The 21367-nt window shown below is 39.6% G+C and overlaps 1 protein-coding gene across 2 annotated transcripts in view; it reads left to right on the plus strand.

Moving 5' to 3' along the window:
• Nucleotides 1-21367, plus strand: part of DDX42 (DEAD-box helicase 42) — a 36858-nt gene that overhangs the window by 13925 nt on the left and 1566 nt on the right. For both annotated transcript variants that reach the window (XM_081109169.1, XM_081109168.1), the window contains 14 exons: nt 1688-1749; nt 3130-3166; nt 4001-4150; nt 8835-8939; nt 10314-10433; nt 12066-12242; nt 12657-12785; nt 14015-14114; nt 14738-14785; nt 15307-15404; nt 16302-16578; nt 17729-17955; nt 19231-19341; nt 20717-20818. In XM_081109169.1, the coding sequence (XP_080965295.1) occupies nt 1688-1749; nt 3130-3166; nt 4001-4150; nt 8835-8939; nt 10314-10433; nt 12066-12242; nt 12657-12785; nt 14015-14114; nt 14738-14785; nt 15307-15404; nt 16302-16578; nt 17729-17955; nt 19231-19341; nt 20717-20818 (1743 nt within the window). The remainder of the gene's footprint in view (nt 1-1687; nt 1750-3129; nt 3167-4000; nt 4151-8834; nt 8940-10313; nt 10434-12065; nt 12243-12656; nt 12786-14014; nt 14115-14737; nt 14786-15306; nt 15405-16301; nt 16579-17728; nt 17956-19230; nt 19342-20716; nt 20819-21367) is intronic.

The following is a 21367-nucleotide window of genomic DNA, read 5'->3' on the forward strand; positions in this document are numbered from 1 at the left end:
TTCAAAAAAGGGTTTATGTGGGCTTAACAAATATGTTCTATAAGTGTTTGCCAGCCATTTCTTATGTTACATTGTTTATGTCGTCTCCACTTTAATTATAGCCTTAAATGCAGGTGGATCCAAAGTAGATTTACAGTTGTCCGTATGGAAAATAATGCAATAACTAATAATAATACAAGAATAGTCTGTTTCACATACAACTGTAAACCTACTTTTTGCCCCACCCTGTATATCTTATATGTGGCTCAATCCCTTGAAAAATAGATTGTGTATAAATATATATTTTTTAAATATATTTTTATTGATTTTTACAGAGAAGAAGGGAGAGAGATAGAGAGTTAGAAACATCGATGAGAGAGAAACATCGATCAGCTGCCTCCTGCACACTCCCTACTGGGTATGTGCCCGCAACCAAGGTATATGCCCTTGACCAGGATCGAACCTGGGACCCTTGAGTCCGCAGGCCAATGCTCCATCCACTGAGCCAAACCGGTTGCAGGGGTCCTTAAACTACGGCCCGTGGGCCACATGCAAATACAAATATTGTATTTGTTCCCGTTTTGTTTTTTTACTTCAAAATAAGATATGTGCAGTGTGCATAGGAATTTGTTCATAGTTTCTTTTTAAACTATAGTCCAGCCCTCCAACGGTCTGAGGGACAGTGAACTGGCCCCCTGTTTAAAAAGTTTGAGGACCCCTGGTAGGGCTATAATATTTCTTTTAAAAATAATTTCTCTTTGTCAGGACCACTTGATTAAATAGGATGCCAGGTTTTTTACACTGGCATTTTTTAAATGAAAGAAGTCAGAAAAATTCATGTTACTTTATAATAAATAACTTGTGCAGAACATGTTTAACTTTGCGAAAATTTAATTTTTCTAACCTTGATATTCACACATAAAACAAAGAATTAATTTAGATCAGTGATTATAAATTTTATTTGTATAAGAATGTGCCTGTGGAAAATGGGAAAACTACATGCAATTTACTCTATCCACAAGGATTCTGATCTAGGAGGTTTGGAGCAGGGTGTTGAGCCCCAGAACTATTGGGGCTCATTCTTTGTTGTAGTGACTGTTTTGTGCATTGTTGGATGTTTAGCAGCATCTGTGGCCTTTATCCACTAGATATTACTAAAGACCTCTCCTTCACTCCTCCTCTTGCCCCCAAGTTGGATGATCAGAAATGTCTATAGACATCACCAAAAGTCCACTAGGGACAAAATTTGTGACCCTTCTAATCAGTGTCAACTTCGAAACTTGGATTGACAGCAACCTTTCCTCAGCCAGATCCAGAAATCTGCATTTTTTACTATCCCCAATGATAATGTGAAGCAAATTTTCTTACGCTGCACCTTGAGAAAGCCTGATTTGCCTAAGTTTAAGGTCTTTTACAGCCACTAATAGTTCATTAACTTAAAAAAAAAAAGTGACCAAGCATTTTTACTAATTTTTCTATGCATGTTATAAATTGCAAGTAAAAGTCATCCACGTGATGTATAGCCAAGGTTTTATAACATTTGGGTATTTCTCTGGAAAATTGTCAAAATGTAGTTTGATTGCATCCAAATGCAGTTGTCAAAATGCATAGCTAAAAGTATGATGGCATTTGTTTGAATCTAAAAATTCTTTGTAAAGAAATTTCTTTTTTAGTTGCTATGATTGTATACATCCTTTTGTTTCATTAGGATCAGGCAGCAAGAGACATGAAGAGGCTTGAAGAAAAGGACAAGGAAAAGAAAAACGTAAAGTAAGTTGTTTTCTTCTCCCTCACAAAGATTATATAAAAATCAACTATTGCAAAACCTATATCTCTTAAAATTTATAGAGGAAAAATTAAAATACATAGATTCTTGACTTGAAGTTACCCCTGTATCTTGAATAACATTTCTGCAGATAGTAGAAATGACAAGTCTTTAAATTTGCAGTAATTAGCTTTTTTTTTTTTTTTTTTTTTTTTTTTGGTAAAATGGTATTTGATGTTCTGTAGTTTTTGTTCATTTTTTGGTTTTGGTTTTAGTAAACTCAAGAATGAGTTACAGTTGGAGTTAAGAGCGCATGATTAATAAAGTTTGGGTTCACTGTTCTGAGTTTTGTTCCATAATTAATAAAAAAAACAGGTAATGCCTATAGGGTTGATTATGAGAAGTAATGGTGATTATGCCATTTAAAAACTATGTATATTGTTAATAAATAACAGTCTAATTTATTTAAGGAGTTACTCCATGCTTTAGCAATGAGTCAGAACTTGAAATACATTATTTTCTGGAAAAATGAGTTTTCCTCTGTCCCTTGCTGAATACACTCCTCTTAAAGTTTTTGCTACCAGACAAAAGTAGGCATGGTTGGACTTTTCCCTCTGCTTGGTAATCAGTGCTTCAGGCCCTCTCCAAGGTTCCTGTGCCATATGGAGGTTCAGCCCTCTCTTTGGTGCTTACTGTGTGTTCATCCTCTTTCAGTAAGCCTACATTGGCGGTGTAGCTTGCCTTAGGAAGAGTAAGTGCTCTAGATTAGACAGAAATGGTTGATTAGAAAGAGATGGTTGTGGGAACTAAGCAACCACACTTTCTAAAGCTCCTGATAGAGTCAGCAAAGGGACGTTTATCCCCTTCTCTAGGTGAACTGCTTAGGAGTTTTAGTTTCAAACTTACCAAGAATTGATTTAATTTTTTTTCTGTCTCCAAGTATTCTATAGCTGAATGCAGTTACTCCAGAGCTAGGGGACATTAAGAAAATTGTGACCTATTTTAGTGTACCAAAAGCAGGATTTTTTTTTTTTTAATATAAAATGCTTTTCACAACTGCTTGGTGTTTGTTGTATGGGATTGACAAGGCTAGGGTCCTTGGGTATATATCTTCAGAAGTTTTTTACTCCTTATACCTTGTTAGTAATTGATGTTTCTAGGGGTACCCTAGCACCCCATTCAAAAGAAATGCAAACTGCCACATATAGAGTGAAATTACACATATATGATGGATGGATAGTTTACAGTGTGCTTATTGCTGCTTTGTTGTTATTAGTGTTGAGAATTCCTGTGCTGTATGGAATTCAACACTAATCTGCTATAAGTATGGAGCTGGGTATGTGGAACATTTGCAGGGAAGTTTGTTTCTCCGCTTGTTTTTCCAGGGGTATTCGAGATGACATTGAAGAGGAAGATGACCAAGTGAGTTCCTATGCAGATTTCTATCTTTTATGTTTACCCCACAAAGTCTACACTGAGGACAAGCTAGAGCTTGCCTTCACTGAAATGGCCATTCCTGATACTCAGCAGGGAATGTCATTTGACTTGCTCCTTTTCTACATGTGTGACCAATTGGTAATACAAAAATTAACATGGCCTTCCTCCATGTTGAAGATGGAACTTTTGATCAACGATGATGTCAAAAACAAATATGAGCTTTATTCAGCTTGATTTTTTACAATCCAACCTAATGTGTATTCTCATAAATCAAGAAGTAGAGTAGTATGGGATCTTCTGAGGCCTCTAGCAACATCCAACCTCTACCTCTTCTAGGGGTTCTGTTTGTGATTTTTATATTTCAAGATGGAACATTAATGACTGTCCTTTAGTATTTTTTTTCTCATTGGTCAGTTATGGGATGGTGAGAAGGGAACCAAAGTGAGCAGTAGCCCTTTCCAGGTTTATGACCTTTCTAATTAGTGGCACCTTCTAAAATTGGATCGGTAAAGCCACAGCATGTGTTCCCACAGCTCTGGGCAGGATAGGTAGACACCCCACCCCAGGAACGCTGTGCAGCAGACAGATTTGTAAGTCTTCTGTTCAGTTAAATCATTTTGTAGTACTAACTGTCTCACTCGTTTCTTCTGATTGTCCCTCCAAGTACTGCTATTGTTAAAGGAATCATTGCTAGTAAAAGTCTTCTTACTTGGTAGGTATTTAAACTGCAATTATCTGGTACGCAGTGTGCACTAATTACAGGAGCAGAAATGTTCCCAGTTGTACTTGGTATGATTATGTTCTTGTGCTTTCCTGCAGGAAGCTTATTTTCGGTACATGGCAGAGAACCCAACTGCTGGTGTGGTTCAAGAAGAAGAGGAAGATAATTTGGAATATGATAGTGATGGAAATCCAATTGCACCTTCCAAAAAAATCATTGATCCTCTTCCTCCCATTGATCATTCAGAGGTATGATGCTTTTTGATGAATTTGATTCTTGTTTCAAGCCAATAGTTTCTTCAGTGTTAAAAATATCTGAGTATTCAATATCTGAGTACTCCTGATTTATACTCCTTATGTCATAAGAATATTTGTTCTTTGGGATCTTGTCAGCTCTGCTAAGTGGTTGAAACAAAAAGTAACTGAGTGATTGAGGCTTTATAGCCTATGTTGTTCAAGGTACAGCTGAATTGCTTGTTCACATTCGATTATATGTGAAGAATCTTTTTTCAATAAATTGTACTTCTTTTCTAGACCAGTGGTCGCCAACCGGTGGTCTGTGGACCACTGGTGTTCTGTGAGATCACTTACCCATCTTCCTTTCAAAATGGACCGTTAGGCCTGCATTTATTTTATAATTTCTGTAAACCTTTATTTCTCACAGATATGGAGCAGATAAGAGACTGTTCTTTCAAAGGGGTACCAGGAATTACAGGTTCCTTAAATCAGGAAAAGGAAATGAGGATATCAGTATATTCACTTGAAGAAAAATCATATTTCATCGAGGTTAAACATCAGACTAGACCTTTGATACCCTAGTGATTCTAGATCTAGAACAATGGTTCTCAAGTGTGGCCCAAGGATTCCTGGAACGATCTTTTCAGGGATTCTACAAAGAATTTTCATAATGTTAAGATTTTTGCTTTTTGTTTACTGTGTCAGCATTTGTATCAGTGCTTAAAATCAATGGTAGATAAAACTATTCTAACTCCTTAGCATGAATAAACAGTGGTAACTAGCCCTGGCCGTTTGCTCAGTGGTTAGTGTCAACCCCTGGACCAAAGGGTCGCAGGTTCAATTCCTGTTCGAATGCACATATCACAGTTGCAGTCTCAATCTCCAGCCCCGGTCTCTTTCACGTCAATGTTTCTCTCTTTCCTCCCACTCTTCCCCACCTCACTCCCTTCCACTCTTTCTAAAAAATCAATGGAAAATATATCCTCAGGTGAGGATTAAAAAAGACAGTGATACCAACTGTTCTTGTAGTCAGTATACTCTTTCCTGCTAGACCAGTGGTTCTCAACCTTGGCTGCACATTAGAATCACCTGGGAATCTTTTTAAAATTCTGATTTCTGGGCCTCATCCTCCGGAAATTCTGTTTCTTTGTTACTAATGTTGTGGCCCCACCCCATAACAACGAAACAGAATTTCCAGAGAATGAGGCCCAGAAATCAGGATTTTAAAATGATTCCCAGGTGATTCTTATGTGCAGCCAAGTTTGAGAACCACTGTACTAGACTATCACAGTTTTTTTAAAAAAAAAAAAGCCAGCTTCACTTAAGAATATCTTTGAAACAGCCCAGCTGGTGTGTCTCAGTGGTTGCGCATCAACCTATGAACCAGGAGCCCACGGTTCGATTCCCAGTCAGGGCACATGCTTGGGTTGCAGGCGTAAGCCTCAGTGGTGGGCGTGCAGGAGGCAGCCAGTTAATGATTATCTCTTATGATTGATGTTTCTACCTCTCCCCCATCCTTTCTGAAATCAATAAAAATACATATTTTAAAAATAATACCTTTGAAACAGTAGAAATTATTATTTACTAAATCTTGATCTTACGTTACATGTCCTTTTTTCGGTGTCAAACAATGGTAAGTAAGAATAAAGCATTTGCCTTAGCTGGTTTGACTCCGTGGATAGATCATAGTCCTGCGGATTGAAGGGTCCCGGTTCGATTCCCGTCAAGGGCACATGCCCAGGTTGTAGGCTCAATCCCCAGTAGGGGATGTACAGGAGGCAGCCAATCAATGATTCTGTCTCATCATTGATGTTTCCATCTCTCTCTCCCTCTCCCTTCCTATCTGAAATCAATAAAAATATATTAATAGAATAAAGCATTTAGGTATTGGAGTTGTGAGTTGAACTAGCTATTTTTCTCATGGAATATTGTTTTTACTTGAGAAAATGAATGGTACTTTAAGGAAAACAATCACAAGTGTTTATTGCCAAGGTTAGAAACTTAAACTTTCAAACAAAACTTAGAATTTTGGAAACATATTCATCACAGTGAGCTTGTCAGCTTTCTTATATGTAAAGTCTGTTGTAATGAAATTGATGGTAATAACTGATTTTAAAAATAGGTGTTTATAATGAAATTTTACCATTTGAATCATCTGCATACTACCTCAGTAAACCAGTGTTTTCAAAATGGCCAGTCCATGATGTTATAAAATCATGCATGAATAAAGATTCCCATTCAAAGTGTATACGTTAGATTCATTGGTTATAATGTAACAGAATGTAAAAGTTCATGATATGATTTCAGATTACACAGTGAAAATAACCTGTAAGAAATGACCTCTTGTCAAGTTTTAGTATAGAATTGAGGAAGAGTAAAAATCCACAACAATCTGCAAAGGCTGTTAATAAATACTTAATTCCCTTTTCCAATCACGTATCTCTGAGGAGCCAGATTTTTTCCTGGGCTGAAAGCAACCATTTTCTTTTGTCAGACATTAAAGAGATTTCTAAAAATGTAAAACAATGTTGTCAAAACTTATTTTTATTAAAGCATTTATGTTAAAGTGTAATGGGTTTATTGTAAATTTTTAAAAAATCTATTTTTATTGATTTCAGAGAGGAAGGAAGAGAGAGAGAGAAATATTAGTGATGAGAGAGAATCATTGATCAGCTACCTCCTGCACCCCTTACATTGGGTATCAAGTCCACCACCAGGGCAATTGCCTTGACCAGGAATCGAACTGTCAATGCTCAACCACTGAGCCATGCTGGTCGGGTCGTTATTTTTTAAATGAATTAATAAATTTAAAAAAAAATTTTTAAATATATTTTACTGATTTTTCACAGAGAGGAAGAGAGAGAGATAGAAAGTTAGAAACATCAATGAGAGAGAAACATCGATCAGCTGCCTCCTGCACATCTCCCACTGGGAATGTGCCCGCAACCCAAGTACATGCCCTTGACTGGAATCGAACCTGGGACCTTTCAGTCCGCAGGCCGACGCTCTATCCACTGAGCCAAACCGGTTTCAGCAATTTAAAAATTTTTTACTTTAATTTTAACACAGTACATATCAATAGATATAACCCACATATCTAGTTTTGTTAAGTGTAAAGGGTACCTGAAGCTAAAAAGTTTGAGAACCACCGGTCTATTCAGTTTTCTAAATGTTTCCTTTTGCATAAATGCTATCACATAATGCCTTCATATTTTACATGTGACAGATGAAACGAAATACTTGAACCTGATCTAGGAAGAACTATCCACGATAAAGAGTGAAAATTCAATAAGGAAAAACATACAAGTACTTGAAATAATCATCTAATAAAAAAATCTTTGACAAAGTGCTCAAACTTCGTCATCCTGGGGTATTCCCAGTTCTTCTTATGTAATGGGTAGTCTGCCAGGAGAGACCAGAAGTAAAGGAAGGATATCCCTTCTACTGAAAAGTAGCTTTCTTCTTATTCTGTTTCTTAATATAAAAATTTACATGTTTATATGTAAAATTTGTGAACAAAAATAAAAATTCTTGCTCATGGAGCTTCCATTCTGATAAAGAGAACTAAAGGAAATGGGTAAAGACTCCATTATGTGCAGCAGCATTGTGGGTCTCATAACAAAAGTTCCTGCCTAAAAGGCAAACTGTAAGGCTTTTTGTTAACAGTGCTATAGAGAGATAATTAGGCTGTGTCCAGAATTAGGAAGTTTTCGACCACCTAGTAAAGACTTAGAAGATTCTCCTTAAGTTTATTGTGGACATACCATGTTGTCAAAAAGAAAATCATTTAACCAAATTCATATGTGGTGGTTTGCTTCTGTTTTGTATTATTAGTACAGTAAGCAATGAAGAGTAGCAGAAATTACTTCTTCCCTTCTTGGAATTGGAAATGCTTGGTCATTCCTTTTTTAAAAGTTATGTAAACAGTTCCATGTTTTTAAAAAGAATAGAACTTCCTCTACACACAGATCTGTCCCCAAAGGAAATATTAGAAATATTTTTAAATGCTTAGAGCTAAGTGAGTGAACAGCTTACTCCAAAACATTTAAATGTTATAGGGTGGACTATTTTCTTTTAAAAACTGAAGCCTTTGGCATTGTAAATTCCTTAGTCTTCATCAAAGTTGTTAAAAATCTTTTTTTTATTATTTTTTAAAGTATTACATATGTCCCCTTCCCCCCCTTGACCCCCTCCACTCTGCTTCCACCCTTCACTTCCCTGGAGTGTGGTGTGTGTTTTTTGTGGGTGTTTTTTTTTTAAATATATTTGTATTGATTTCAGAGAGGAAGGGAGAGGGAGAGAGAAACATCAATGATGAGAATCATTGATCGGCTGCCTCCCGCACACCCCCTCCTGGGGATCGAGCCCACAGTCCAGGTGTGTGCCCTTGACTGGAATTGAACCTGGGACCCTTCAGTCTGCAGGCCAGTGCTCTATTTACTGAGCCAAACCAGCTATTGCTGAAGTGTGTTCTTATGTGTCTCTTTAGAAAGCAGGTTGGTGTTTATATTGAAAATGGGATTAGGGAATGGTACTAGTTGTACTTTGGGGATGTTTGTCATGAATAAGTGAATTCCTTTGTTCTCTGATATGGCTTTACTTGTGTAATATTTGTAAAAGGTTATTTTGCATTAAAGTCAAACTTACAGGATTGACTCTTGAATTCTAGACTAACTTTGAATAATTGGACCTGCAGATTGACTATCCACCATTTGAAAAAAATTTTTACAATGAGCATGAAGAGATAACAAACCTCACCCCACAGCAGCTAATAGATCTCCGGCATAAGCTCAATCTTCGGGTAAGTTCAACCATTAAGCTAGATATTCTTAATCTTGAATTTCTTTTCTAATGGTCTCTGGACTGTCTTTGTTAGAGCAATAATTATATCCCTTGGGCTCATGTGTCTTGTTTTTATTGTATTAGTCTTCCAGCTCTTTGAAGATAGGATTGTATTCTTCTTGCATGTGACACACATGAATGCTAAATGTGTTCAGTCAACTTTGTATGTTGTATGGAACAATATGTCATTGCACTCTTAAAATTAATCAAGTATTTCTCCAACGAATAGTGTTTTGAGAACTGTGTTTGGTGTGCTAGAAATGAATGGTAGGAGTCACCTTCAGGAAGAGAAGACAAGATCAGTAGATGTGATCAATACATAAAGTCAGAATATTTCAAAATTAAGATACACTTGCTTCTCAAATTACATACAGCACAGTTGTGTGTGTGTTTTTCAATTAGAAGAAATTAACACCTTTTAAAAACATGAGTGCACTAATTTCACAGTAATAGTTTAAATTGCCCACCCAAAAAGTTTAGGTTATACATTGGCCATGTTGTTTAGGGTGCTGCTAGATGTTAGTAAAGTGAAACACACACAGGTAATATGGTGATATCTACTCTGGTGTGGACAGCTTTTTGGCCTATGCCTTACCAGTTGTTATGTGATATTTGAACTTCTGTTTTCTGACAGTGTATATATGTGTGTCTATTTGCCAAAAGTACCCCCCCCCAAAAAAAAAAATATCTTTTACGCAAAATCCTGATTAGAAATAGATAGATAGCATCACCAGAGGAAGCACTGAGAGGTTATCACTGTTGGAATCAACATGGAAATTATAAGCTTCATTCTTTACCTGGGTACAGTGTAGTGCTTGACAATGTCTGGACCATCACTAAGTGGAGCATTAACTCTTCAAGCATGACTAAAAATGGAGATGGCAGGTATCTTTGTAACCAGTGGGTTACAAAGGCATACCATATCTAGAGCTCATTTGCACTCTTTATTTTATTTTAAGAGCAACTTTTATTTTTTGCTACCATCTGGCTAATAGTTATGCAAAATGGTAAAAAATAAAATGACATTTTTCAATGAATTGAACAATGATTTTTTAATTTCTTACAAAAGATTAATTTTTATTAAAGAGATATCTAGGCACTTAATCATTTTAAATCATGACATTTATCTCAGGAATATTTATCCTGGAGTCTTTTATATAAGGTTTTAGATCTGTTATTTTCTTACATTTTTAACAGCATATGCTTTTGGCTACAGGCGTACATTTTCACATTATATTCAAGCTAAATGCTAGGTTCAGGTAAATATTGTTGAACTTCCAGTGCTATTGATTTTGAAGTACAAATCATTCCTGGGAGTTGTCTTTACCTCTAGGTCTCTGGTGCTGCACCTCCTAGACCAGGAAGCAGTTTTGCTCATTTCGGATTTGATGAACAACTTATGCACCAGATTCGGAAATCTGAATACACACAGCCCACTCCAATACAGTGCCAGGTAAGTAAAGCATACTGATAGGAAAATGAAGTAGAATGATAGTCAGTGACTGTGTTTATTTTACAAACAAGTCAAATCAATAAAACACTAGTTAGTGCAGCCCTGGCCAGTGTGGCTCAAATTGGTTGGAGCATCGTCCTGTACATCAAAAGGTGGCAAGTTTGATTCCCCATCAGGGCACATACTCAGGTTGTGGGTTCAATTCCTGATGTTTCTCCCTCTCCCTCTCACCCTCTCTCCCACTCCGTCTCCCTCTCTCTAAAATCAATTTAAAAAACAAAACATACTGCCAGCACCGGTTTGGCTCAGTGGATAGAGCGTCGGCCTGCGGACTGAGGGGTCCCGGGTTCGATTCCGGTCAAGGGCATGTACCTTGGTTGCGGCCACATCCCCAGTAGGGGGCGTGCAGGAGGCAGCTGATCGATGTTTCTCTCTCTTCGATGTTTCTAACTCTCTATCCCTCTCCCTTCCTCTCTGTCAAAAATCAATAAAATATATTTAAAAAAAAAAAAACATACTGATTAGTACAGAACTGTATTGACATGGGTAGAATGTATCCATATATTCCCTCTGTAGCTTCGTCTTCGACCTTTGCCCTAAATAAGGGGAGAGGAGGGAAGACATACATGAAGTAAAGAGTCTAATAAAAAAGATTATGTGTGGCCCGGCCAAAGATTTCTGGTTGAGTGTCATTCTGTGAACCAAAAGGTTGCCAGTTCGATTCCCCGTCAGAACACATACCCAGGTTGCGGGTTCGATCCCTCTTCCTCCTCCCCCCATCAAGGTCAGGGTGTGTACAGAAGGCAACTGATCGGTGTTTTTCTCTCACATCAATATTTTTATGCCCCCCCCCCCCTCCAGTCATTTCCTCGGTTGAGGATAAAATAAAAAATAAAGATTTCTGTGGACAAATTTAGTACTCGTCAGTGACTAGGATCCCTTTGGCTGTGACCTGAAAATTCTCATTGTAACTGAAAGTAATAACTTCTTTTTCACATTTATATACCAGATTTATTCATTCCTACACCAAAATTGAGAATTTTATGTATGTGGATGGGGCAGTCTGTACCTTCTTAAGGGGACAAGATCTTAAAAATTTTAGTAACGTACTTATAAATTACAATTTTTTTATTTCTATTTTTTTTTTAAATATATTTTATTGATTTTTCACAGAGAGGAAAGGAGAGAGATAGAGAGTTAGAAACATCGAAGAGAGAGAAACATCGATCAGCTGCCTCCTGCACATCCCCCACTGGGGACATGCCCGCAACCCAGGTACATGCCCTTGACCGGAATCGAACCCGGGACCTCCCAGTCCGCAGGCCGACGCTCCATCCACTGAGCCAAACCGGTCTCGGCTATTTCTATATTTTAAGCAAAATGAAGTCATTCATATTTTGTAAGTGGTGGCTGATCCATATGAAGAGAATGATAAATATTTCTTCCAAATCAAGAAGTTTAGGGGAATGCCATGTATTTTTTGTTATTCCATAGTTGGCATGCATAGCCCAGGATAATTTTGTTCCAGTGAAAATGAATGTCATTAATAGTCATTTACTCCTTCCCCAGAATTTCCTTCAAAACATCTTCACAATGGAAGGTTGAAAGTGGATATACTTTCTTTTTCTCTAGGGTGTGCCTGTGGCATTAAGTGGAAGAGACATGATTGGTATTGCCAAAACAGGCAGTGGAAAAACTGCTGCCTTTATCTGGCCCATGCTGATTCATATAATGGACCAGAAGGAACTGGAACCAGGTGATGGACCAATTGCAGTGATTGTGTGTCCTACGAGGGAGCTTTGCCAGCAGGTATGTGCTTTGTATGGAATGCCTCCTTGCAAATGTGAACTAGCAAGGGACCAACCAGTCAAGTGGGTAGAATTACAGGAAACTTCTTTTTCAGTTGTGATAAAATACACATCAAATTTCCCATTTTAACCATTTGTAAATGTGCAATTCAGTGGCATTAAATACATTTACATTGAGCTACCAGGAAACTTTTGGATAATATTGTTATATACTTTCTATATGACCAAATACATACTTTCCTTTGAAAAACTACTCTTTTAAGACTTTTTAAAAGGCTATGAGAATTGTTTAAGTATTTTCTAGCACTTTATTTTCTGACATTTATTCTGAGTGTGTTCTATAACTCCCTTTTTTGTTGTGACAAAGGTTTTTGTCAGAGTTTGTTAATGTGTCATTATGTCCACAACTTTTTAGATCCATGCAGAATGTAAGCGGTTTGGAAAAGCATATAATCTTCGATCAGTGGCCGTGTATGGAGGAGGAAGCATGTGGGAGCAGGCCAAGGCCCTTCAGGAAGGGGCAGAGATTGTTGTGTGTACCCCAGTAAGTATGTCTTGGATTTAATGGCTTCTCGGCCTCTCTTTGTATGGAAAAGTGGTTAGTTAGTAGAGGGAATTCCCCCTAAAATGTGGTAGAGCATGGTAGAGAATACTCTGATGAGTCACAGCCTATGGCCATGGTTGGCAAACTGTGGCTTGCAAGCCACATGCGGCTCTTTGGCCCCATGAGTGTGGCTCTTCCACAAAATACCACGTGCGGGCACGCGTACAGTGCGATTGAAACTTCGTGGCCCATGCACAGAAGTCGGTTTTCGGCCTGGGCGAGTCTATTTTGAAGAAGTACTGTTCATATTTGGCTCTGTTGACTAATGAGCTTGCCGACCACTTGCCCATGGCATTGGTTTAATTTTGATTAATTGACTAAAATAGCAGTCCAATAAGATTCTCTGATCTATATATTAACAAGAGGCCTGGTGCACTTGCAGGGGCGGGGGGGTGAGGGGGGGAGTGGGTGTCCCTCAGCCTGACCTACACCCAGGAGCCCTTGGGGGATGTCCAACTGATACGGGGGAGGGGAGTGGGCCTAAGCTTCAATCTGGCCTCCCTCTGCGGGACGTGACCCGCAGGTCGATCGGGGAACGGCTCCAGCCAGTGAGTGGCAGCCCCTCCGCTCCCCCCCCCATTATCGTCCCCTCCCTCTGCCTGCTGGCACCTACCTTGTCTGGCCTGGTGCCACCTGCTCACCAGCCCCGCCCCCTGCCAACTGGTCATTCCGTCATTCAGACCATTTGCATATTATTAGGCTTTTATTATATAGGATAGCTACAAATTCCCCTTTATTTAAAATAAGTTTTCTTACGTTCTCCTAGAAAATGGATGAGGTCACTGAGAGCATCAAGAATCAGAAAGGCATTCAGTGCTCGCTTCGGCAGCACATATACTAAAGAATCAGAAAGGCATTCAAAGTATAGTCAGGCTGTCTAGAAGAGTAGTCTAAACATTAAAGCCCATCAGTAAGGTTTTAAATTAGGTCATTTCAGAATGCCTCACAAAAACTGTTCTGGCCATTTTCCCACAATTTAAATCACAATGTAAAGGAAGAATCTAATGGAGTTCTCAAAATTTCTGGGGTTTTTTAGGCTTTGTCAGGGCTGTCGGACCAGGGTCTGTTATAGTCTAAGACATATTAATACTTTTGCCAGGAATGCAGCTCTAGAAAGTTGTTGTAAATGCCTTTAATTATATTTACTATTCATTTTCTGGGTCTCATAGGGTCGACTGATTGATCATGTGAAGAAGAAAGCTACCAATCTTCAGAGAGTCTCTTACCTTGTATTTGATGAAGCAGATCGAATGTTTGACATGGGATTTGGTATGCTCTGAATACCAGTTTCTTCTGTCCCTGATCTCATGATACTAGTTTTTCCCATGTCTGGACTTAGCAAATTTTTTTCTTTTTCTGTGAGAGAAGCTAAAAATATTCCTGGGGAGGGTTAGATTGTAGAGCTACAGCTAAAATATTAACTATTTTTAGGAGTTCCCTCAGGAGAAGTATGTTAGGTGTGATTGGGTTGAGGACAATTGAAAATGCCTTTGTATGTAGGGGGAATATTGGTTTTATGTTTTATTTTTATTCATATGCCTTTGATTGTGGATGTCAAGGTCTGTGTTCTTAGTTGGGTGGATGTCATGTCATTCAAGGCCCTTTGCTTTCCTGTCCTCCTTCACTTAACCTGGTTGTGTAAAAATTCTAGCTGTCTTCATTGATTGAAACACTACTGGACCTACCCCAACTGGGTGGAGGACAAAATGTTTTCTGCATTTCATACTGAATGATAGATCTAGGAGTTTCAAAGTTTCCTTATTTCTCCCCCCCCCCCCCCCGCCCTTAATTCTTATAACCTTTCATATGAAGATTTTTACTAAAATGACTTTTCCAGGCATCCCAAACTGTATTGCAGAGTTATAATAATTGTACTGTTCTACTTCTTCCAGAGTACCAGGTGCGGTCGATAGCCAGTCATGTCCGTCCTGACAGACAAAGTATGTATGAAGCAGTTTATTAAGCCACATTTGTACTCAGAATAAGCTCGTCTATTTATTTTATAAGCACTCAGTTGTGGCAGCAAAAGTGATCATGTGTGTGTCCTGGTGAGAACTATAAAGGGTGAGATAGTGACAGTTTATCTGAGCTGCACAGGACCTTAGAGGTCATTGGTTATAATTCACTCATTTTTATAGATGAAAATACTAAGGCTGAGAATTGAGTGACTTGCTCCAAAATATACAGTTTTATTGGGTAGAGGCAACGCACAGTACAGATCTGATTTCTGACAACCCTGTCTTAACAGAAAATGTATAAAAATAGAGTAAGATCAAGCCTTTTTTCCTTAGTAAATCAGTTGTTTTGGTTTGCTTTTGTTTTAACTAAAGTTAAAGTTCAGGTAGGCTTATTTTTAAAAAACTGAATATTTTTTAAAAACTATTTTGAATGTCAGTAGGAAGCTTAATGGTTATTCAAAAAAGAAGTCATACTCTTTAACAAAATTTAATTTACCTTTTAGCTCTCTTATTCAGTGCAACTTTTCGGAAAAAGATTGAAAAACTGGCCAGAGACATCCTGATCGACCCTATTCGAGTGGTGCAGGGAGATATTGGAGAGGTAACCTTAGCAGGGCTGGATGGGACTTCAGTGATTATGGAGACATGGAATGAATTTCTTAACTACTGAGAGGAAAAATATGTATTTATGGATGAGGCAGCATGTTTCAAACTTGATTTAAAGTTAAATATCCAAAGAGAAGGGACGCCCTGTTGGTTAGAGTGTGGTCTCTATATACCAAGGTTGTGGGTTTGATCCCCGCCAGGGCCCATACAAGAATCAACCAATGGATCCATAAATAAATGCATCCATTTTTTAAAAAAAATATTTGTGGGGAAAAAAGAAACAAGCTTTGCCTAGAAGACTACCACTCAGGATAGAACTGACATTTAAAATGATGGAGGGAGGAGACCTGCACAGCATGGAGTGGGGGACTTGAATGGCCTGGTGAAAATGAGTTAAGGGTTTTTTCCTTACCTGTATAGATGCGCTGTGTGGAAAATTTCTCTTGAATTGTGATTTGGAATTGAGTTAAGGCTGCCTTGAGAATTCCTTAAGTTGCTTGCCATGTTTATTAAAGTTCTGTGCAGTTAGCATTTTGACAGTGTCCATTCTTCACTTTTGAGTGCCTTCTGTGTGTGTGGATGAATTCTAGGAACAGTGAGTGGGAGGGGCAGAAAAGGAGCTTAATTAAGAATAATCTGAGTAGTGGGCATATAAAAAATATTGCAGTTAGCAGATTAGTTGGTACATGTACGCATTAGGGGAGATAGAGAGCACAGTGATTTGAGAAAGGGACCTAAGTTTCGAGTGCACTTGACTTGCTGAAGGAAGGCCCAGGAGAAGAGAGATTGTTTATGGTTCTGCTAGATGCAGGTAGAAAATGTGATGTCTGGTCCTTGTTCAGGTGCCCTGTGGCACAAATGTCACAATCCTGTTTCATTTCTTCCTTTTCAGGCAAATGAAGATGTGACACAGATTGTGGAAATTCTCCATTCTGGGCCTAGTAAATGGAACTGGCTTACCCGGCGTCTGGTCGAGTTTACCTCTTCTGGGAGTGTCCTCCTGTTTGTTACTAAAAAAGCCAATGCTGAGGAGCTGGCCAATAACCTTAAACAGGAGGATCATAATCTTGGGCTGCTTCATGGGGACATGGATCAGAGTGAAAGAAACAAGGTCATTTCAGACTTTAAGAAAAAGGACATTCCCATCCTGGTGGCCACAGATGTTGCAGGTAGGATATGAATTTCCCCAATAACCTTAGGTTTCTGTGCTGTAAGGATGCTTCGTCTTGCTATACAAGACCTATAATACCTGATCAAGCTGATTGAGGGTGCTCTGCTGGCCTGGCTGGCCATACCCCATGGAGCAATTTAGAGTACACTGAGCATAACCAGAAAGAGGTTAATTTCTCAGCCTCAAGGCATATTTGAAGCTGACTTTAATTTTTTATATATTCCTGGTGCAAGAGAGGCAATGGCAGGTTATGATGGCAGATGTTATATACCTTACAGTAGGTGGCCCTGCATCATAGAATCTGTAGTAGTGGCATTTGTTCTAGAAGGGTAACTTGTATCTCAGCTCAGCAAACTATGCACTTTGCCTAGATAAGAATGGAATTTGGACCTGGCTGCAGTGGCTCAGTGGTTGAGGGTCAACCTATGAACCTGGAGGTCACAGTTTGATTCCCAGTCAGGGTATATGCCTGGGTTGCAGGCTTGATCCCCAGTAGGAGGCAGCCAATCAGTGATTCTCTTCATTGATGTTTCTATCTCCATCTCCCTTCCTCTCTGAAATCAATAATATATATGTAAAAGAATGGAACCTGAGTTCTTAGAGATTTAGCATTTGGGGTTACTTTGCTTTTTTGTTGTTTTTTTAAAATATATTTTTATTGATTTCAGAGAGGAAGGGAGAAAGAGAGAGAGAGAGGAACATCAATGATGAGCCTTGACTGGTTTGGCTCAGTGGGTAGAGCGTTGGCCTGCAGACTGAAGGGTCCCAGGTTCAACTCCAGTCAGGGGCATGTACCTTGGTTGTGGGCACATCCCCAGTAGGGGGTGTGCTGGAGGCAGCTGATGTTTCCCTCTCATCAATGTTTCTAACTCTCGATCCCTCTCTCTCCCTCTTTGTAAAAAATCAATAAAATATATTTTTAAAAAGAAACACCAGTGATGAGAGAGAATCATTGATCAGCTGCCTCCTACACACCCCCTACTAGGAATCGAGCCCACAACCAGGCATGTGCCCTTGACCGGAATCGAACCTGGGACCCTTCAGTCCGCAGGCCGGTTCTCTATCCACTAAGCCAGACCAACTAGGGAGGGGTTACTTTGGTTTTTGACTCCTGATGAAGAATAAAAGAATTTGGTTTATTATTTCAGCCCGTGGTCTGGACATTCCTTCAATTAAGACTGTCATTAACTATGATGTGGCTCGAGACATTGATACCCATACTCATAGAATTGGCCGCACAGGACGAGCGGGTGAGAAGGGTGTGGCCTATACCTTGCTAACCCCCAAGGACAGCAATTTTGCTGGTGATCTTGTCCGGAACTTGGAAGGAGCCAATCAACATGTTTCCAAGGAACTCCTAGATCTGGCGATGCAGGTGAGGGGCTGGGCACACTTCAGTTTGCTCCAAGTTGTAATACTAAACTAGGTTACTAAATTCCAACAAGCCTGAGGCAGATAACCTAGAAAACATGTCAAGAAAGGAGAGGGAGTGGTGGGAATAGTGCTTAGAGGTACTGATCAGTTTTGTAGGGCATTAAAATTCATCTGGTTATCTTCTCATCCTCTCCTTTCAGCAGCATCTATGTAAGTGTAATTTCAAAGATGGCTTCTATTCCTCCCAAACAGTCTTCTCTTTTGGGGGCTAAAAATGTGTGACATCTTAAAAAATTATGTGTTTAACTATTCCTCATAGACTTAGATTTCAGATTTTAGACCACACTGATTACCAGTCCAAAATTGAGTGAGCCATTCTACCAAATTAAATCTTAAGTCGTGTTAATACATGCAGTCCCCAAATTACAAATGTGTTCAGAGTACACATTCTGATATCAGAGACTTACGTGTTTTTCAGATAGGCCAGCCTACAGCACTGTTACCCATAATGCGGTTGTCATGTGGTCCTGAGAGTAAAGGACCTGTGAGAGTAGTTTCCTTCCCTTTCCTGGGTGTAGAGAGCCAATCCTAAACTGAAAGTTTGAACAAGATACATCTCTTTTTGTGCCTCAGGCTTCCTGTGCTCTCATACTGTCAGCTTCTCATCACCTTTGCCAAGCTTGCCCTGCCTCTCAAGAACTTTGGCATGTGTGATCGTCAGTCAAAGCTCTAACCTCCCCCAGAGGTGTTTGCATTCTGAAGAGAATGTGAATAAATCTGATTAGTAGTATTCTGGCAGTGATCTAGTTCAGTGAAAACTTTTAGGCTCTGTGGGTAAAATTTTATTTTTATTTATGTGACTACCAGTCCTGGGCCTAGAGTCGATTCTAATAAACCTCACTTCACATAGTTTTTCCTCTACTTCTGAACCCAGTAATTCTTTAAAAGCTCTGAGTTTTTATGTCCAGTGGTTTGTATAGGTAAATTGCAAACTAGAAAACAAATTCACTTTCCTCAAGGAAGTTAGAAGTGGCCAGCGTAACTAATCACTTCCCTTGGAGGCCTGGGGGAAGGAGCAATAAAGGAAGCCTTAGATAAAGATCTAAGCCGCCTGAGAAATTGGTGGATTAAACTACCTAAAGGAAGGGAATCTGTGGTTCTCGGCTAAAGATGAAGCAAGAAGCTCTTCCCTCCCACTTAGTTTCCTCTTCGATCTTATCCTTTCTCTGGCCCCTTCTCTCTACCCTGGCTTAACCTTGAATTGTGTTCAATGCAGAATGCCTGGTTTCGGAAGTCCCGCTTCAAAGGAGGGAAAGGCAAAAAGCTGAACATTGGTGGAGGAGGCCTGGGCTACAGGGAGCGGCCTGGGCTAGGCTCTGAGAACACGGTGAGTCCATACTACAATATGCCCTGAAGGCTGGTCCTGAGTCCTGAGTAATGTAGGACTATTCTCCTCTACCTGAGAAAACCTCAGTGAGTTCGGAACCCTGTCTAGAAGGAAGCTTGTGTTCAATTTGCTGGCTTACCTCTACGTTAATGCTGGTTCTTAGTGTTGTGACTTCTATTGAAGAAGCACCTTGATGTGCTCAGGAAATCAGTCTAGATTAGCAGTGGTTCCTGGACTAGCAGTAAATGTAGACTTATGCCCCCCGCAGACCTGGTGAATCAGAAACTCTGGACATGGGACTCCACAGTCTGTTTTCCCAGCACTCACCTAGATAGAGCCTGCTGCTAGACATGCCACAGGGTCGCTGTGTAGATTCTAGTTGTATCTTATAACTAAACTCAGGAATGATTTCTACATTCTCTGGGAAATTTCATCAGAGAGAGGAGAGAGCTTTTCTCACAAATCAGGTAACAAAAGCTCTCCCTGACTTGCTATCTTAACTGCCTGTTTCCTGTTACTCTGATTCCTAAGCCAAGTCTACATTTCTGGATCATTATAGTTAGCTTGGTATCCTTGATAAATAATCTGTTCCCACATTATAGTATTGAACACTTACTATATGCCAGGTCCATTCCAAGCAGGCATGCATATTAACTCAGCCTTCTCAGCCACTCAGTAAGAGTGAGTACAGATAAGAAAACTGAGGCACTCAAGGTTACACACTGGTAAGTGACAAAGCTAAGGTTCAGGCTCAAGGGTCTGGATTCAAAGTATGTGCATACTGCCATGTCGCCTTTCCATCTTTAATATAATCTATACATATAAAAGTCTAAGCGACCTTTACGACCAGATGACTGGCTGGTAGCTATGATGTGCACTGACCACCAGGGGGCAGATGCTCAGTGCAGGAGCTGCCCTCTGGTGGTCATTGCGCTCCTACAGCCAATTTCCCACTGCCAGCCAGCTAGCTTCCCGTGATCCCTACCCCAGCCGGCCCAATCAGCCTTGATTGCCCCTGATCGCTGGCCAGGCCGAGGGACCCCACTGTGCATGAATTTGTGCACCAGGCCTCTAGTTTTTACATAATTACATAAACATGTTCATGTTTGTGTATAAATAATGCCACATAATCAGCTTTGGGCATAATCTGATCTCATTTCTCATTATTTATGATTAATTTCCAGAAATAGAAATACTGGGTTGAAAGGCATAGTGTTTCTAAATTATTCATCATTACCACACCTTTTCTCACAAAACATAACTTCCTAAAAAAAATCCTGTTCCCTTTTCCACTCATTTTCAGTATGTTGAGGCCTAGTCTATAGCAGGGGCTCTCCTACTTTGCATCCATTCTTACAGTGTGCTTATTTTTTAGGACCGAGGAAATAACAACAATGTAATGAGCAACTATGAGGCCTACAAGCCCTCCACAGGAGCCATGGGAGATCGGCTGACGGCAATGAAAGCGGCTTTCCAGGTATGAGATCAGCATTTAGTTAAAAGAGCTAAAGCAGTAATTCTTGGGCAATGACAAGGGGGCCTAGCCTTGAGATGTAGCTGGGCTTGTGCACTTGATACTGGATTTCTCTCACTGCTTTCCATTTTGAACATAAACTGTAGCTAATCTAGAGATGCAGGTGTAGAGGCTACAGAAACCCCTCTTGCTGTTGTCTACCTCAGGCACACTGAGCCCAGGACTGTGGCACTGCAGCAGGATTGCCATTCCCTTCTGTCTCACCAACCTACTGAGTTGTCCTCCTCAAAGGCTACTGCTATCTGGTTGACAGGAATATTTTAGCTAAGACAAATTTGATTCTGTATCTGGGGAATTCTTCTACCTTTACCTCTCCAGTTAGCTGGCCTTAATTTACATATTTTATCCCTCTCCAGATTAATACGCACAGAAGCCACAGGATTGTGGGACTGTCGGGATGCTAAAATCACAGGGCCAAGACAGTAGGGATACTCTCGTGTGTGTGAACACCCTCGTTCCTGTATATCATTGCCAAGCTTATAAGTTTCTTGA

The sequence above is a fragment of the Myotis nattereri genome (assembly GCF_964212035.1).
Source record: "Myotis nattereri genome assembly, chromosome: 16".
Lineage (NCBI taxonomy): Eukaryota > Metazoa > Chordata > Mammalia > Chiroptera > Vespertilionidae > Myotis > Myotis nattereri.